We start from the raw sequence: 15,919 nt of genomic DNA, 5'->3' as shown, positions 1-15,919 counted from the left end.
TGATATACTTAATGTTTTATTTATCAATTTTAGTTAATGGTGGTTGGAGTAATTTTTCTGATTTCTCTGAATGTTCATCAACATGTGGCCGTGGTATTAAAATAAAAACACGTACTTGTACAAATCCCTATCCTCAATATAATGGAACTCCTTGCGTTGGTGATTCAAAAGAAACTAAAGAGTGTTTTTTAAAGGATTGTCCAGGTAATTTTAAGGATTTTATAGTTTAATGTAAAGGTTTTTAGTCTTAGTTATTATTATTATTATTTAATTAAAAGAACTCCTTGTATTTTAACTTATATTTAATAAACATCAAGGAAATGAAACTGCAAGAAAAGTATTTAAGTGCATTGCATGATTATTTTGACTAGGATTTTTGACGCAATAAAATATGTTCTGACTAATTTAATTGCAGTTCATGGGGGTTTGTCAGCTTGGTCAACATTTTCACCTTGTTCTTTAACTTGTGGAAAGGGAACTCAAACTCGTTTTAAAACATGTACTAATCCTGCACCTATGTATGGTGGAAATCCTTGTGAAGGGATAATGAATGAAAGTAAAGAATGTCAACTGATTGAATGCCCAGGCAAATCTTTTAATTTTATTTATAGTTGAATTCATTGTTAGAAACAATGTTTCTGCTTTATTTGTTTTGCAAATTAAGTTTTTATTTTGAAAACAAGTTAAATTTTATTTACTTTTAGTGGATGGTGGTTGGACCAACTGGAGTAAACCTGGTGAATGTTCTACAACATGTGGATCTGGTCAAAAGGTTAAAACACGCAGTTGCACTAACCCTAAACCATTATTTGGTGGAAAGGATTGTGTCGGTGAAAATCAATACACTATTGTTTGTTTTGAAAGAAATTGTCCAGGTATTTTATATTTATTAAAAGTTTTTCCTTTTTTCTTTCAAGTATTAAAGTTTTTCTGTCAAGTATTAAGGGTTTTCTAACACATGAAAGGTGTTCTATTGAGTACTGAAACATTTAGGGTTTCCTATTTTTAATATTTATCTGTTGAAATGTTTTTCCTTCATGTACCAAGCATTTTTGTATTTTCCACAAAAGGTTTTTAAGACAAAATACAAAATTTTTTAAATTCATTTTAGTTTATTATAGTAATCTGAAAGTTTAAGTATTTTTTATAAAAAGTACGGAAACTAAATTTATTTTTTATATGGTTTTTTAAAAACTACTTTTAGTTGATGGTGGATTTGCTCAGTGGTCATCTTATGATGAATGCAGTAAAAGTTGTGGAGATGGTCAAAAGACAAGGTTTCGCACATGCACTAATCCTATACCAAGCTTTGGTGGTTCAAACTGCGTTGGTCAAACCACAGAGACAGCATATTGCAATGTAAACCCATGTCCTGGTAAATTTTTTGTATCAGATTGAAATGTACTCTTACCAATCAATTACGATTCTGTCAAAAGTTCATAAAAATTGCCAATTATTTATGATAAATTCTATGCTTTAATTCTATGTCAAGTTTTCTTAAATAAATCTGGTTTAAACAGCTGTAAAATCACTAAATTTTTATCATCAAAATTAAACTTGTTTAAATTTTTTTTCTTCCTGTTTTTAGTTAATGGAAACTTTACAGAGTGGTCAGATTTTGGGGCATGTTCTGAACCTTGTGGTGAAGGTAAAAAGGTTAGAACTCGCAAATGTGAAAATCCAAAACCTGAACATGGTGGTCGAAGTTGTGTTGGCAATTTTAATGAAGAAGTGAACTGTAAAATTCAAGAGTGCCCAAGTACATCTTTTCCTTCTTTTATCATTTTAATAATTTTATAACTGTTTAGTGCAGGAATAATGTTAAAATTTTTTCATAAAGTTTAACATTATGATTAAATTTGATGTAAAGTTTTATTGGTTTTATTTAAATATATGTTAATTTGTTTTTAAATTTATTGCATTTTCAAATATTATTAGTTGATGGTGGTCTCACATCATGGTCCAGCTTTACAGAATGCTCAAAATCATGTGGTGAAGGAGAAAAGCAAAGATCCCGTTTGTGTACTAACCCTGCACCTGCCTATGGAGGTAAAGTCTGTGAGGGTCATTTAAATGAGAAGTTACCATGCAAGGTGAAAGAGTGTCCTGGTAAGTCTAAAGTTTTTTGCAATAGGATCTTTTAGAATCCAACTAAATTTTATCTTTATTTCTAATATTAAACCTTTAGATTAACTTTTTTTATGAGTAGAGTGCATTGAAGTGGGGGAGGGGGGAGGGGGAAAGAAAATGTTTGTTTTGGTATTTTTTATTTTGTTTTTATTAAAGCTCTTAATATTTAGGAGATTGTTTTTTGTTTAGTAAATGGTGGCTTGTCTGCTTGGAGTGCATTTAGTGATTGTACAAAATCATGTGGATCTGGCAGCAAATATAGAACAAGAAATTGCACAAATCCAGTGCCTCAATATGATGGCGCAGATTGTATAGGTTCACTTAAAGAAATAACAGAATGCAATACTCAACCTTGTCCCAGTAAGTTTTTATATTTTTAGATTTATTTTAAAGTTCAAATTTTGTACAAAAACTATTGTTTGTTTTTTATAACTATTTGATTTATCCATAGCTGTAATTTGTAAACAAAACATTTTGTTTGAAAAGATTTATTGTTTTTGTGCAGTTGATGGAGGTTTTACTGAATGGTCATCTTTTGCTAAATGTTCTGCTGAGTGTGGTCAAGGTAGCCAGAACAGAACTAGAGACTGTTTAAGTCCTGCACCTGCTAATGGAGGAAAGGACTGTGAAGGAGCTAGATTCCAAACAAGAATTTGTATAATAAAAGAGTGTCCAGGTAGTGCTTCTAACTTTTTCTTTGTTCAAGTTTGTGCATTACTTTCAATGATAATTTTCCAAAAATGTTTCCTGTTTTATAATCCTTTTATTTCACTTTTTTATTTTTCAAAAAAGTTTCTTTTTTTATGCTTTAAAATAGTCACATTTTATTTTTTTGTGTTTATGAATTCCTTCTTATGGTTTATTTAATTACATGCAACATTTTTCTTAAAAAAAAAAGAGTAAGTAAATATAAAAATTTAATTGAGAAAGAAAGCATTTATGAAATAAAAAAGTTTTTATTGAAACAAAAATTACAAATTAGATAATATTGATAACAAGTTAAGTAATGTGATTGAAAACAATGAAACTGAATAATTTATCTGACATAAATTTTAAGGTTTTTACTATTTACATTAAAATAATTTCTTCAAAAAAATCTATGAGAAATTTGCAAATTAGTCAATTTTTTCCTTAAATAATTGGTATTAAAAATTTATAATTGAATGTTAAATTCTCCCAACCTACAACATTGAAAAAAGCTATCAGAAAGAAGCTTTTTAAAAATAGGTTTTTACTAGCTTTAACCAGGTTTAAAGATGTTGCTACTTCAATTTCATTAAAGTAAAGACACATTATTAATAAGTTCAAAGTCTTTATACAACTACTGATTGGTTTAAGATGCAGGAAATGGTCATGTGGCTTTTTTGGTATGAAAAAATGAGCTAAAAATAGTCTAAAATATCTAAGATATTATCTAAGATATTATATCAATTAAGATAATATTCTTTTTTTTTTTTAAATTACTTAATTTTGATTTTATCAAATTTTAACAACAACAGTTTTGAAATTATTTGTTATTTAAAAAAGGAAAATCAATATCTGAAAGATGATAAAGAAAGTTAGATAAAGAAGATAGTTTAAATCATTATGCCCCATGGGGGCATAAACTATCTCCTTTATATTTACTGCTTGATCTTAGGTAGCTAAATTTCCAATTGAAGTTATTAGTTTTTCAAAGTTCTGTTTTACAGGAACATCAGGAACCTGTTGGGTGAAAAATTTTTTCTCATACCAAAACATAATTTTATTATTAAAAGCATAAGACATCAAAACTTGTGATGTGATGTAAAAGTACATTCTAAAAATACAACTTTATTTGCTAAACCTAAAAGGTTTTCTATAGTATGTGCTGGTTACTCATTTCTTATGACTCATTTTTTAAAGTTGTGATGTTGAAATAAGTTTATAATTTAGGAAAAGATACACAGAAATATTTTGTTAAATGAGAAGCAAACAGCAATTTCCTATTGAACAGCTAATGGAGCAATACATAGTTTTAAAACAAAGATCGATCTTTGCAATTTTTCATCACAATTTAAGAGAATAAAGAATATTTCAATCTTGATTCAATATTTTCATTTCATTTTATATTTTTAATTGAAAAAAGCTGGATGAAAAAATGCAATTTCAAAGTACTTTGATTTCTAATTATACAGGCTTGCACTCTGGGCTACTTGCTAATGCGCAATTGAATGTTTTAAAGAAATGTTTAATGAGATATACATAGAATAAAAAATAATAATAATAATATTATAAGTAAGCACATATTTCCAGCATCAGAAAAAGATCCATCTTAAAGTTATAAGTAATGTTTCAGTTTTTCTTATAAATCTAATATCTAATTTCTATTTGTTTTTTTCTTAATAAAGAATTTTGAAAGTTTTGGAATTACATTAAAATAAGTTATGAGAGCTAAAAAAGTACTTTCAGAAAGTTTACTAAACATTTTTTATAAGAGCTAAAAAAAAATACTTTCAGAAAGTAAAACATTTTTTATGCACTTTAAGTACTTTAGTTGTTTCCTAAAGTAATATTTACACATTTTTTTTATTAGTTAATTTTTATATATCTTTACTAATTTAATCCAAAAATCAATATTTTAGTAAATGGTGGTTTCAGTCAATGGTCTTCTTTTTCTGATTGCTCTTTGACCTGCGGAGATGGGCAAAGAATGCGTTCTCGTACTTGTACAAATCCTCCTCCTGCCTTTGATGGTGCACTGTGTGTGGGGGCTGATTTTCAAACAGAAGCCTGTAATCTGAGGGAATGTCCAGGTTTGAATTTCTCAAAAAATAATTCCCCTTTTGTTTTTGTTCTATTTCAATGTATTTGTGAGAAGATTACTTAAAATTTTAGTAAATGGAGGGCTTACAGAGTGGTCTAATTTTGGACTCTGCTCAAAAGAGTGTGGAGAAGGAACCCAAGAAAGAACAAGAGCCTGCACAAATCCTCCTCCTTCATTTGGTGGAAAGAATTGTGATGGTTCTATGAAAGAATCAAAAGTTTGCAAAATCAAAGAATGCCCAAGTAAAAATTGTTTATACCAGAAAGGAATAATTTATGTAATATATTTTTTCTAGCAGAGTTTTAAAGTATACAAAATATATATATTTCAAATCAACTGTATTTCAGTGTCCAATGTGTACATATTTGTAAACATCAGTATTTGACAAAAATTTTTACTAAGTTTTAAGAGAACCAACCTGTGTTGGTCTGAAAAATACAAATGTTTTATTCCTTGAAAAATTGAAGAGTAGCATTTTGTTATCATTAAGTTACTAAGAATAAAAAATGTTTTTACAGCTGTTTGTTTGTAATCATGGATATTTAAAGATTATTTAGCAAGAATTTTTTAAAATTGTTTTATCTACTATTGACTTTAATAATTTTATCTTATTTTTTTTGCACTTAAGTTAATGGTGGATTTACAAAATGGTCAGAATTTAGCAGTTGCTCTGCTAGCTGTGGCCTAGGAGTTAAACAGCGAATGAGAAGTTGCACAAATCCTGCCCCTGCTTATGAAGGAGCAGATTGCCAAGGAGACTTACAAGAGACAATGTCTTGTAAAACACAAGAATGTCCAGGTTTGTGCTGTTAACTGATGCAAGATTTTTTTTTTCTTTGTGAGTTGTTTTCATTTTTCACCATGTGAACTATTTTAATTTTTCACATTAAAAAAGTTAGTAAAATCTTTTAAGGAACTACACAAAATCTTTCAATATTTCTTGTAGTGTAAGATCTCATAAGATTATTTCTATAATGAGGATGCAGTCCTATAAGTATTTTCATAATGAGTGTAAGATCTTGTAAGATTATATAAGATTTTGGTATTAAAGATATAGTGAAAGTTATAAAAAAAATAAAATTCCAAAATCTTATTTAATCTTTTTAAGTCTTTTGTTTTGTAAGTCTTTCCATACTATTTGTATTACAATAACAAATGCCTTTAGTAAATGGCGGCTTCACAGAGTGGAGTGAATTCAGTAAATGTTCAAGCGAATGTGGTAATGGTGAGCAAATACGTAGGAGATCATGTACCAATCCTTCACCTGCTCATGGAGGGAATGACTGTCAAGGAAGCTTAGATGAAATAAAGTTTTGCAAGATTAAGGAGTGCCCTAGTAAGTATCTTCAAGGAAAAAGGTTTTATTTCTTAAATGTAACTTTCATGGTAACAAATTTAATGTATTTATGTTAAATTATGATAATAAGTTGAAGGAAGAATGACCAATTTGCTCTGTAAAATATAAAATATGTTATAGTCAATGGTGGGTTTTCATCTTGGTCAGCTTTTAGCAGTTGTACAAAATCATGCGGGGGTGGCACAAAGCAGCGTACTCGTTTATGTAATAATCCTGCACCTAGTTTTGGAGGTGTGAATTGTACAGAAACCTTTAAAGAGGATGCTGAATGCAATACTCATCCATGTCCAAGTTAGTTTCAAAAATCCATAATTTTATGCTCTATTTTTTGTAATGTATATTACTTATATATAAATATATGGGTATAAATTTATCTTTAATTAAAATGATTTAAAAAATATATATATTATTTTAAATAAATATGAAGGAATATGTCTGAAATAATATTTTTTCTTGTAGTTGATGGTGGTTTTAGTCAGTGGTCAGATTATGGTATTTGCTCAGAGGAATGTGGAGAAGGTAGTCACAAAAGAACAAGAACTTGCACAAATCCTGAACCAGCCCATGGAGGAAAGGATTGTCAAGGCTCCCAAATTGAAATAAAAATTTGCAAAATAAAAGAGTGTCCAGGTATTGCTTCTCAAAACTCTCTGATAAAAAAAAACTTTCCAAATATTTTACCTTTATGTAATATTACTTTACATTTATACAATATATATTTTGTTAATAACTTTTTAGCTAAATTTATTTTTATTCTCAGTTAATGGAGGCTTTACTCAATGGAGTGATTTCAGTAAGTGTTCACAGGATTGTGGCAATGGAGAACAAACAAGAAAACGATCATGTATTAATCCTACACCTGCTCATGGTGGAGAAGACTGCAAAGGAAGTTTAGAAGAATCTAAAGCTTGTAAAGTCAAGGAGTGTCCGAGTATGTCTTTTTACCTTTTTTTTAAAAAGCTATTTTTCTTTTTTTGGTTTTAATTTAAAACTTTGTTTTCACAAACATTTCTCAAATAAAGTTGTATCAATCAAATAAATAGGGTTATATTTACAATTATATTCTTTGTTTTAGTCAATGGTGGCTTGTCCTTCTGGTCTTCATTTACCAGCTGTTCAAAGTCATGTGGAGGAGGCATTAAAACACGCACAAGAACATGCACTAATCCTGCACCAAACTTTGGTGGTGCAGATTGCTCTGATGTAATGAGTGAAAATGTTCAGTGTAATACTCAACAATGTCCAAGTAAATGATTTTTTCATTAAACTTTGGTGTTAATTAAAATATTTTTGAGAGATATTATTTTCATGTTAAAAAAGAAGCTATTCAGGTTTGAATGGTTTTTTAGTTGATGGAGGAATGAGTCAATGGTCAGACTTCACAGATTGCTCTGAAAAGTGTGGTGTTGGTTCTCAAGAACGCCAAAGAACTTGTACAAATCCCGCACCTTCTTTTGGTGGCAAGCAATGTGGTGGGGAGTTTCTCCAAGTTCAAGAATGCAAAATTAAAGACTGCCCAGGTTAACTTTTTATTTCTCATTCTTTTTTCTGTATAACAAGAATTAATATTTTTTCTTATAACAGAAAAGATTGTAAGATATAAAAATCGCACTGTGTAGTATGAGTGCAGGACCTATTATTTAGCTGTAAATTGAAAGAATAAATTTTTTACTATATGATTTTTGCCTAGTTTTGTTACTTGAATGTTAGCATTTTTCATTAATCTATTGAAAAATGAATTTTTTCAAAAATCTCTACAGTTTAAAAATAATTTTAAAGCAAATAAGGTTTAAAAAAAAAATCTTTATGTTAGCATTTTAACTTTAGTAATGAAATAAAACAAAATTAATCTAAAGTTTTTAATATAAGGGCAGTAGTTTAAAGTATTTTCTTCCTATTATGCTTTTACACGAACTCAATAGTTTCTAATTTCTGTCAGCTCTTTGCTCATTTTAATTCTTTTAAAGTTATCCTTATCAACCATCACTTATCCACTATAATTATATCCACTATAACTTATCCACTCTCACTTATCTGCCATCACTATCCTTGTTATATGGGTTTGTGCATATAATCAGACATTGATTTTTTTTGTTTCAGCAAACAGTGGGTATTCACAATGGTCTGCTTTTAGTGAGTGTTCAAAATCTTGTGGAGTTGGCACCAGATCACGAAATCGAGTATGTGAAAACAAAAAATACGATTGTTCAGGTTTTTCAGAGGAAATTCAGAGTTGTGAAATCAAACCTTGTCCAGGTTATTTTTCATTCTTAACTTTCCAATAAATCAACTTGATCAATTAATAATGATAATATCTGTACTAATTTATGGTATGATATCTGTACTAAATTATGAGAATATTTGTACTAAATTGCAAGTTATTGAAATGCATAATCGGAATTCTCTAAGTTCTTTTAAAAAGACAAAATTTTTTTAGTTAATGGAGGATTTTCAAATTGGGGTGACTTTGATGAGTGTTCTAGTACCTGTGGGCAAGGTATGAAAACAAGAACAAGAACATGTACAAACCCGACTCCCCAAAATGGTGGAATTGGCTGCTTAGGAAGTAGACAAGAGGTTCAGAGTTGCATTGTGCGAGAGTGTCCAGGTTAGTTTTAACTATAGCATATAAAACATGTTTTTATACATATATAAAAACATGTTTTATTTATACAATAATAAAAACACAATCTTTCATTAAGTTTATTTTCAATAAAAGTTTTCTGGTTTTATCTGTTTTTTTAGTTTTATGAACTTTTAATTTTCTATCTTTTGCACTCTTTCTTTCTTTTGTTCTCTTTTACACTCTTTTATTCTCTTCTATTCTACTTAATTCTCTTTTGTTCTAAAAAAGTATTTGTTTTTCAGTAAATGGTGGGTACACAACATGGTCAACTTATTCTGAATGCAGTGAACCATGCAATGCAGGTAAACAAAAAAGAACAAGGATTTGCTCTAACCCTCCCCAAGCTAATGGCGGATTACCTTGCATTGGACCTCCAGAAGATGCACGAACTTGTAACATCCAAAAGTGTGCTAGTATGTTTTTTTTTACAAAATGTTTTACTTACTACTAATATTTTTTGTCTTTATTTGTTAAAGGGTATTGTACTTATTCATATTTTATTAATGGGTTGTTTTTTGTTAGCTAAAAAGATTTAAAAGTTTAATGATTTTTTGCACTAAAATTTTTACTTCATAGTTGATGGAGGTCTCAGTGAATGGTCAATCTTTAGTAGCTGTTCAAAGACATGTGGAGATGGTGTTCAAGAACGCAAACGCACTTGCACTAATCCTATCCCTTCAAATGGTGGAAAAGATTGTGTTGGATCTTTAGTTGAAATCCTCTCTTGCAAAATTCAAGAATGCCCAAGTAAATTTGTTCATTGTTTTATTTTTTCTTTTATTTGTTCATTATTTTATTGTTTTGTTCATTCTTTTATTGTTTTACATGTTCATCATTTTATTTTTTTATTGTTTTACATGTTCATCATTTTATTGTTTAAATGTCTTATTTGTTCATCATTTTATTGTTTAATTGTCTTATTTGTTAATTGTTTTATTATGTTAATTGTACTTAAAAAGTTGTTTTAATAAAAGTTATTATTTTTTTTTAATTTTTTTTTTTTTTATCAATATTCTTTATGAAATGCATTTTATGAATGATGAATTAAGTTTATAAAGATTGTTTTAAAAATATTTAGTTGATGGTAGATTTGGAGAATGGTCAGATTTTAGTGAATGTTCTGAAAAATGTGGTCCTGGAGTACAATCTAGAAAGCGAGAATGTAACAACCCTGTGCCAGCATTTGGTGGTAAAGTGTGTGTAGGGGAAGCTACTCAACAACGCGAATGTAAGCTACAAGAGTGTCCAGGTATGTAAATTGACATTTAAATAATTGGTAAAGGTGCATGTAATATAATTGTGTAAATGAGTATAACATAGAGGATTTATTATTTATCATTATTGGATTTAATAAGTTTGATTTACATGTGTAAGTTTCGGTTTTTATAGTTAATGGTGGTTTTACAAGTTGGTCAAGTTATTCAGAATGTACAGAACCTTGTAATGGGGGATATCAGCGCCGGTTCAGAACTTGCACTAACCCTTCTCCAGCTCATGGAGGGCTTCCTTGTAATGGACCAGTTGAAGACAGAAAAAGTTGCAACATTCAGAAGTGCCCAAGTAAAATTTCTGTACTAAATTTTTTGAACTATAAATGTACAAGTTGTTTTTTTTTTTTTTTTTTTTTTTATAATTTTCTACTTAATCCATTTCTTTTAATTTTACTTAATCCATTTCTTTTAATTTTACTTAATCCATTTCTAATTTTTCATACATTACGCATGCTGAGGCACATAATTTTTCATACATTACGCATGCTGAGGCACATAATTTTTCATACATTATGCATGCTGAGGCACAATTTTTCATACATTATGCTTGCACATAATTTTTCATACATTACGCTAACACATGTAATTTTTCATACATTACACATGATTACACATGTAATGTGTGTCTACTGACAAGAAGCCACATTAAGGATATAAGCTCCCAAGTAGATTTGACTAGATAATAAACAATTTCTTAAGTTTTAGTTTCCCAATTTTTTTAAGATAAAAGCCTAGAGTTTCACTTGGTCTTTCTCCTTCATGCACAAATTTAAAATCAAATGTATTTTAAATTTGTGTATAAAGAAAAAAGACCCAAAAAAACTAGTGGCCATTTGGATAGTAAATTGATTTATACCAGTAAACCTGTATAAAAGAATTTGTTTTTCAACTGAAGTATAGTAAAAAACAGGTTAAACTTACTGGACCTTTTGTTTTTAAATTTGCAAAGAAGCCATTTACCTCTGAAAATAACAGAACTTATTTAGAGCCAAAAAGTAAAAAATCTGGACAATTATCCAGTGTCATTTTCTTGTGTGATCCGATAAACTGTTATGATTTGAAATGTTTCAGTATTATTGCTGATTTGGGACATCTTGATTGTATTAGAGACACAAATCAACCTATCCAAAGAAAAACTATGGAAAATAAGATTATCCCTTTTGCAGAAGACAGCCTTTGTGACTGACTTACCAACAAGATAATGATCCCAGTAGAGAGCTAATTCTAATAAAGCTCTCTTCCTTGACCAAATAATATATTTGACTTATGTCAAACCAATTTATTCCAATATTCTCCTCAGCTAAATACCATTAATACCATCTATGATAAACAACTTGATGATGTTGACTTGATGTAAGACATTCAATAGTATCAATCAACTTTGCATAAATTAAAGTGGCTTGGAATTTGTTTCCATGAGGTAAAATCAATAAGCTAACTAATTCAATGCCAAGACCTACCTAGAAGTTTTAAGTTCTTTTTTTATAAATCTTTTGTTTATTTCCTTTTTTAGAATCTTACATTTATCTTTTTTAGTCATAAAAAATCAAAATATATATATATATATATATATATATATATATATATATATATATATATATATATATATATATATATATATATATATATATATATATATACAAGTATTATTTTTTGTTTTTATACTATAAATTACATGAACTTTAAAAATTTTCTAAAAAAAGTAAAATAATAGTTGCTTCAAAAATATTTTTTTGTAATTTAGGAAAGTGTTCCCTAAGTTTTCAGGGATGGTTTGTAAATAGAAACTTAAGTTTTATGTAAAAAAGAATTCAAACAATTTACTGCTTTCTTACTTTTTCTTTAACTATTTTTTGATTTAGTCAATGGAAATTTCACTCCATGGTCTGAGTTCAGTGCATGTTCTAGCACTTGTGGCGATGGTTTTCAAAAACGTAAGCGGACATGCACAAATCCTCCTCCTTCATTTGGTGGAGTAGACTGTGTTGGTTCTTCTGAGGAATCAATTACTTGTAAAATTAAAGAATGTCCAGGTTTATTATTAAGCTGTTTATTTGTTAATTAAAATGACAAAATGATACACATACTGTATGAATGTATATATTGTGTTTGTATATGAATGAGTCTGTGTGAATGTTTATACATTTTCAGTTGATGGAGGGTTCTCAAAGTGGAGTGACTTTAGTGAATGCTCCAAAAGTTGTGGGGAAGGTATTAGACAAGCAACAAGGACATGTTCAAATCCTGAACCTAAATTTGGTGGCAAACTTTGCGTTGGAGAATTTGTTCAAAGTCAATTGTGTAATCTCAAAGAATGTCCTGGTATATTCGTTTTATATTTTCATTTATATTTTTTCACATTTATTTTTTCTCAAAGATATTTTTGTTTAAATATCTTTTCATATCTTAAACTATCTTAAATAAGAATGTTTTTATTCAAGTTGATGGTGGTTATGGTCAATGGTCTGATTACTCTGCATGTTCTTCTCCTTGTAATGGTGGAAAACAATCTAGAACTCGTTCATGTACTAATCCAGCTCCTAGACATGGAGGTGAACCTTGTTTTGGGCCAGATTTTGATTCAAAAAGTTGCAATATTCATTTATGTCCAGGTATTATTTTATAATTTGTGCTCTTGTTAAGTTATTATTTAAACACTTTTAAAAAAATTATAGGAAAATATATAATATATTGGTTTTATAAAAATCTCTTAAAAGAGTTTATTTATTTTGATTGTTTAGATAAATTTTAAAAGGTTTTAAAAGTTTTCAAAAAAAGAAATTAATTATCAAAAAAAGGCCAGATAAAAGATAACACCAATAAAATTTTATCTTAAAATTTAGTGCATGGTGGCTTTACTCAATGGTCAGATTTCAGTGTCTGTTCCAAATCATGTGGCGTAGGAAATAAAGTTCGAATACGCTCATGCTCCAATCCAACACCAGCTAATGGTGGAAGCAGCTGTGTTGGACCAATAGAAGAAGTTGCATACTGTATACTAAGACAATGCCCAGGTTGCTATAAATTATATATATATATATATATATATATATATATATATATATATATATATATATATATATATATATATATATATATATTGTGTGTGTGTGTGTGTGTGTGTGTACATGTAAAAATAAAATATTTTTATGATTTTTATATTCTATTGTGTAAAGACAATAAAGAAAATTGACTTAAACTGGAAATCAAATTAATTTATTATAGCCAAATGATAATTTAAAATAAAAAAAAAAAAAAGTAGTTGCTAAATCTAACAAAAAGTAGATAAGTGTCCTAGTTCCTCTAATTTTGCTGTTTTCTGTTATATTCTGTTATATTGGTAGTATTTAATATTTAATTGATAAAAGTTTAAAAAAAGAAATTATGAAATTTATATTTCTTACACTTTAGTGGATGGAGGTTTAGGCGAATGGTCTGATTTTACAGAATGCTCCGCTTCATGTGGTTTTGGTAGTCAATCACGTACACGCCCATGTAACAAGCCTGTGCCTGCTTTTGGTGGCAAAGATTGCTCTGACTTAATAAGCACTCAACACCGGGAATGCAAAGTTAGAGAATGCCCTGGTAATTTTACTAAAATTTGGTATTATCTTTTGATAACATTGTTTGTATGACAGCATGTAATAAAATTGTTTTATAACATGATAAAATGAATTTGCTACTTTAATTTTGTTTAACTGAATGTCTTATTCAAAAAAAATTGTAAACATAGTAAAGCTTTAACATTTTAATTCTATTAGTCAATGGTGGATTGAGTGATTGGTCATTATTCTCTGACTGTTCAGAACCTTGCGGCTTAGGTAGTCAATATCGTACTAGAACTTGTACTAATCCTGCCCCAAAGAATGGTGGTTTAGGTTGTACTGGTCATCTAACTGAGTCAATTAGTTGTTCTTTAAAACCTTGTCCAGGTTACTTATTTTTTCATAATAAAAAGTAGTAAAAAATATCTTCCTTAGATATATTATTTTTGTTTTATAATTAAATCAAAATATGTAATAAATGTTTGTATATTGCTCATAAATTATTTTTCTATAAACATATTTTTTCATATAAATATAATACATTTAAATTATTTAGTTAATGGTGGGTTTACGCAATGGTCAGAATATAGCACTTGTTCTAGTTCTTGTGGAAGTGGAATTGTCCAGCGGAAAAGATCTTGTACTAATCCATCACCTGCTCATGGAGGAAGAGATTGTTTTGGACCAACATTGGATAGTAGAACTTGCAAACTAAGAGATTGCTCAAGTAAAAATTTGCATTTATTTTTTTTTATTATTGCAAGAATTTTTTCTTTTTAATGATACTTAGATCAACAAATATTATTAACTTAATTCATAAAGGCCAATCTATTATTATCTTAGTAAATGGAGGATTCAGTGAATGGTCAGCATTCTCTACATGTTCTGAACCATGTGGACCTGGGAAACAACATAGAGTACGTTATTGTACAAATCCAGCCCCATCATTTGGAGGAAGCGACTGTCTTGGCAACAGTCAAGAAACAATATCATGCAAAATTAAGGAATGCCCTAGTACTGATTTTATTTGTTTTCATTTTTAAAATGCTTTTTCAGTGCATAAAAATCAGATCTTTTGTATATTTAAAAGCAAGATATTAAAAACAGGGTCATTAATCTCATAGTAAATGGAGGATTATCTTTATGGACTGAGTTCAGTGCATGCTCTGAAACTTGTGGCAATGGAAAAACAACCAGATTTCGAACATGTACAAATCCCCTCCCACAACATGGTGGCAGTGATTGCATTGAACCATTAAGTGAGGTGAAGGATTGCAAGTTAAGGGAATGTCCAAGTTAGTTTTTGTCCCTTACTAGTATTTATAATTGTGTTGATATGATAACTATAGCAAACAAAAACATTTTTTCTATTAAAAGTGTAAAAAATTTTGTTATTAAAATCTAAACTTTTTATTATTTTTGGTTTTAATCATTTATTAAAACTAAATTTTTTTAGTTGATGGTAACTGGGGACCGTTCTCTGCCTTCAGTGATTGTTCAATGTCATGTAATGTTGGCAAGCAACAGCGACAGCGGGAATGTAATAGCCCAGTTCCCCAGTATGGGGGCAAAGCTTGCAGTGGAAATGCAGTTGAGGAAAAATCCTGTAATGCATTCCCATGCCCTGGTAAATGCTAAATATTGTTTATATTAGGTGTTTATACATGGCTGGTTTTTTTAGATAATGCAAATAAAACAGTTGGTAATGAGATTTTTTGTTCTCTTTAGTTAATGGTGATGTTTCAGAATGGGGTGCTTTTGGATTGTGCTCCAAGAGTTGTGGAATTGGGGAGCAAACCAGGTTCAGGTTTTGTACAAATCCAGCTCCAAGACATGGGGGAAAGAATTGCACAAATTCTTTAGTAGACACTATAACATGTAAAATTAAAGAATGTCCAGGTAGGTTATTGGAATTTTTGCCTTTCTTTGATAATATCTACTTTTTTGCTTTTACGTTTTATGTGTTAAAAATAGTCCTAGAGGCCATGTTTAGAACTATATCCAAAAGATGCCTCATCATTGACACTATTGAATAAAAAGACTTGAAAAAAGTAAAAAAATTTAAGTTATCAAAAAGAAAGGCCTGCCAATTATTCTGTTCTCTGATGGGAGGCTTTTTACTGTGGGTTCTGTTTCTAACAGTAGGATTGATTGGTATTCTAAATTTTCATCAACTCTGGTGTCAAAATCTTGGAGAAGAAGCAT

General features: G+C 29.1%; 2 protein-coding genes across 4 annotated transcripts in view; one reads left to right on the top strand and one right to left on the bottom strand.

Annotated features, from left to right (window-relative positions):
- Positions 1 to 15,919, bottom strand: part of LOC149884966 (uncharacterized) — a 748,071-nt gene that overhangs the window by 581,477 nt on the left and 150,675 nt on the right. The gene's annotated exons all lie outside the window — the stretch shown is intronic.
- LOC145186387 (SCO-spondin-like) overlaps positions 1 to 15,919 on the top strand; it is a 34,905-nt gene that overhangs the window by 15,858 nt on the left and 3,128 nt on the right. For 2 of the 3 annotated variants that reach the window (XM_090094699.1, XM_090094700.1), the window contains 34 exons: positions 34 to 204; positions 416 to 586; positions 705 to 875; positions 1,205 to 1,375; positions 1,589 to 1,759; positions 1,939 to 2,109; positions 2,320 to 2,490; positions 2,636 to 2,806; positions 4,734 to 4,904; positions 4,987 to 5,157; positions 5,544 to 5,714; positions 6,081 to 6,251; positions 6,393 to 6,563; positions 6,732 to 6,902; positions 7,033 to 7,203; positions 7,348 to 7,518; positions 7,622 to 7,792; positions 8,373 to 8,528; positions 8,710 to 8,880; positions 9,141 to 9,311; positions 9,475 to 9,645; positions 9,977 to 10,147; positions 10,288 to 10,458; positions 12,032 to 12,202; positions 12,321 to 12,491; positions 12,611 to 12,781; positions 13,013 to 13,183; positions 13,581 to 13,754; positions 13,931 to 14,101; positions 14,271 to 14,441; positions 14,558 to 14,728; positions 14,839 to 15,009; positions 15,171 to 15,341; positions 15,443 to 15,613. In XM_090094699.1, the coding sequence (XP_089950825.1) occupies positions 34 to 204; positions 416 to 586; positions 705 to 875; positions 1,205 to 1,375; positions 1,589 to 1,759; positions 1,939 to 2,109; positions 2,320 to 2,490; positions 2,636 to 2,806; positions 4,734 to 4,904; positions 4,987 to 5,157; positions 5,544 to 5,714; positions 6,081 to 6,251; positions 6,393 to 6,563; positions 6,732 to 6,902; positions 7,033 to 7,203; positions 7,348 to 7,518; positions 7,622 to 7,792; positions 8,373 to 8,528; positions 8,710 to 8,880; positions 9,141 to 9,311; positions 9,475 to 9,645; positions 9,977 to 10,147; positions 10,288 to 10,458; positions 12,032 to 12,202; positions 12,321 to 12,491; positions 12,611 to 12,781; positions 13,013 to 13,183; positions 13,581 to 13,754; positions 13,931 to 14,101; positions 14,271 to 14,441; positions 14,558 to 14,728; positions 14,839 to 15,009; positions 15,171 to 15,341; positions 15,443 to 15,613 (5,802 nt within the window). The remainder of the gene's footprint in view (positions 1 to 33; positions 205 to 415; positions 587 to 704; positions 876 to 1,204; positions 1,376 to 1,588; positions 1,760 to 1,938; positions 2,110 to 2,319; positions 2,491 to 2,635; positions 2,807 to 4,733; positions 4,905 to 4,986; positions 5,158 to 5,543; positions 5,715 to 6,080; positions 6,252 to 6,392; positions 6,564 to 6,731; positions 6,903 to 7,032; positions 7,204 to 7,347; positions 7,519 to 7,621; positions 7,793 to 8,372; positions 8,529 to 8,709; positions 8,881 to 9,140; positions 9,312 to 9,474; positions 9,646 to 9,976; positions 10,148 to 10,287; positions 10,459 to 12,031; positions 12,203 to 12,320; positions 12,492 to 12,610; positions 12,782 to 13,012; positions 13,184 to 13,580; positions 13,755 to 13,930; positions 14,102 to 14,270; positions 14,442 to 14,557; positions 14,729 to 14,838; positions 15,010 to 15,170; positions 15,342 to 15,442; positions 15,614 to 15,919) is intronic. The other variant, XM_090094698.1, reaches the window with a different exon arrangement.

This window comes from Hydra viridissima, unplaced genomic scaffold, assembly GCF_058129835.1.
Source record: "Hydra viridissima isolate aposymbiotic clone 2 unplaced genomic scaffold, HvirCarnegie_v1 scaffold_8, whole genome shotgun sequence".
NCBI classification, from domain to species: domain Eukaryota; kingdom Metazoa; phylum Cnidaria; class Hydrozoa; order Anthoathecata; family Hydridae; genus Hydra; species Hydra viridissima.
This window is presented reverse-complemented; position numbering and strand designations above follow the sequence as displayed.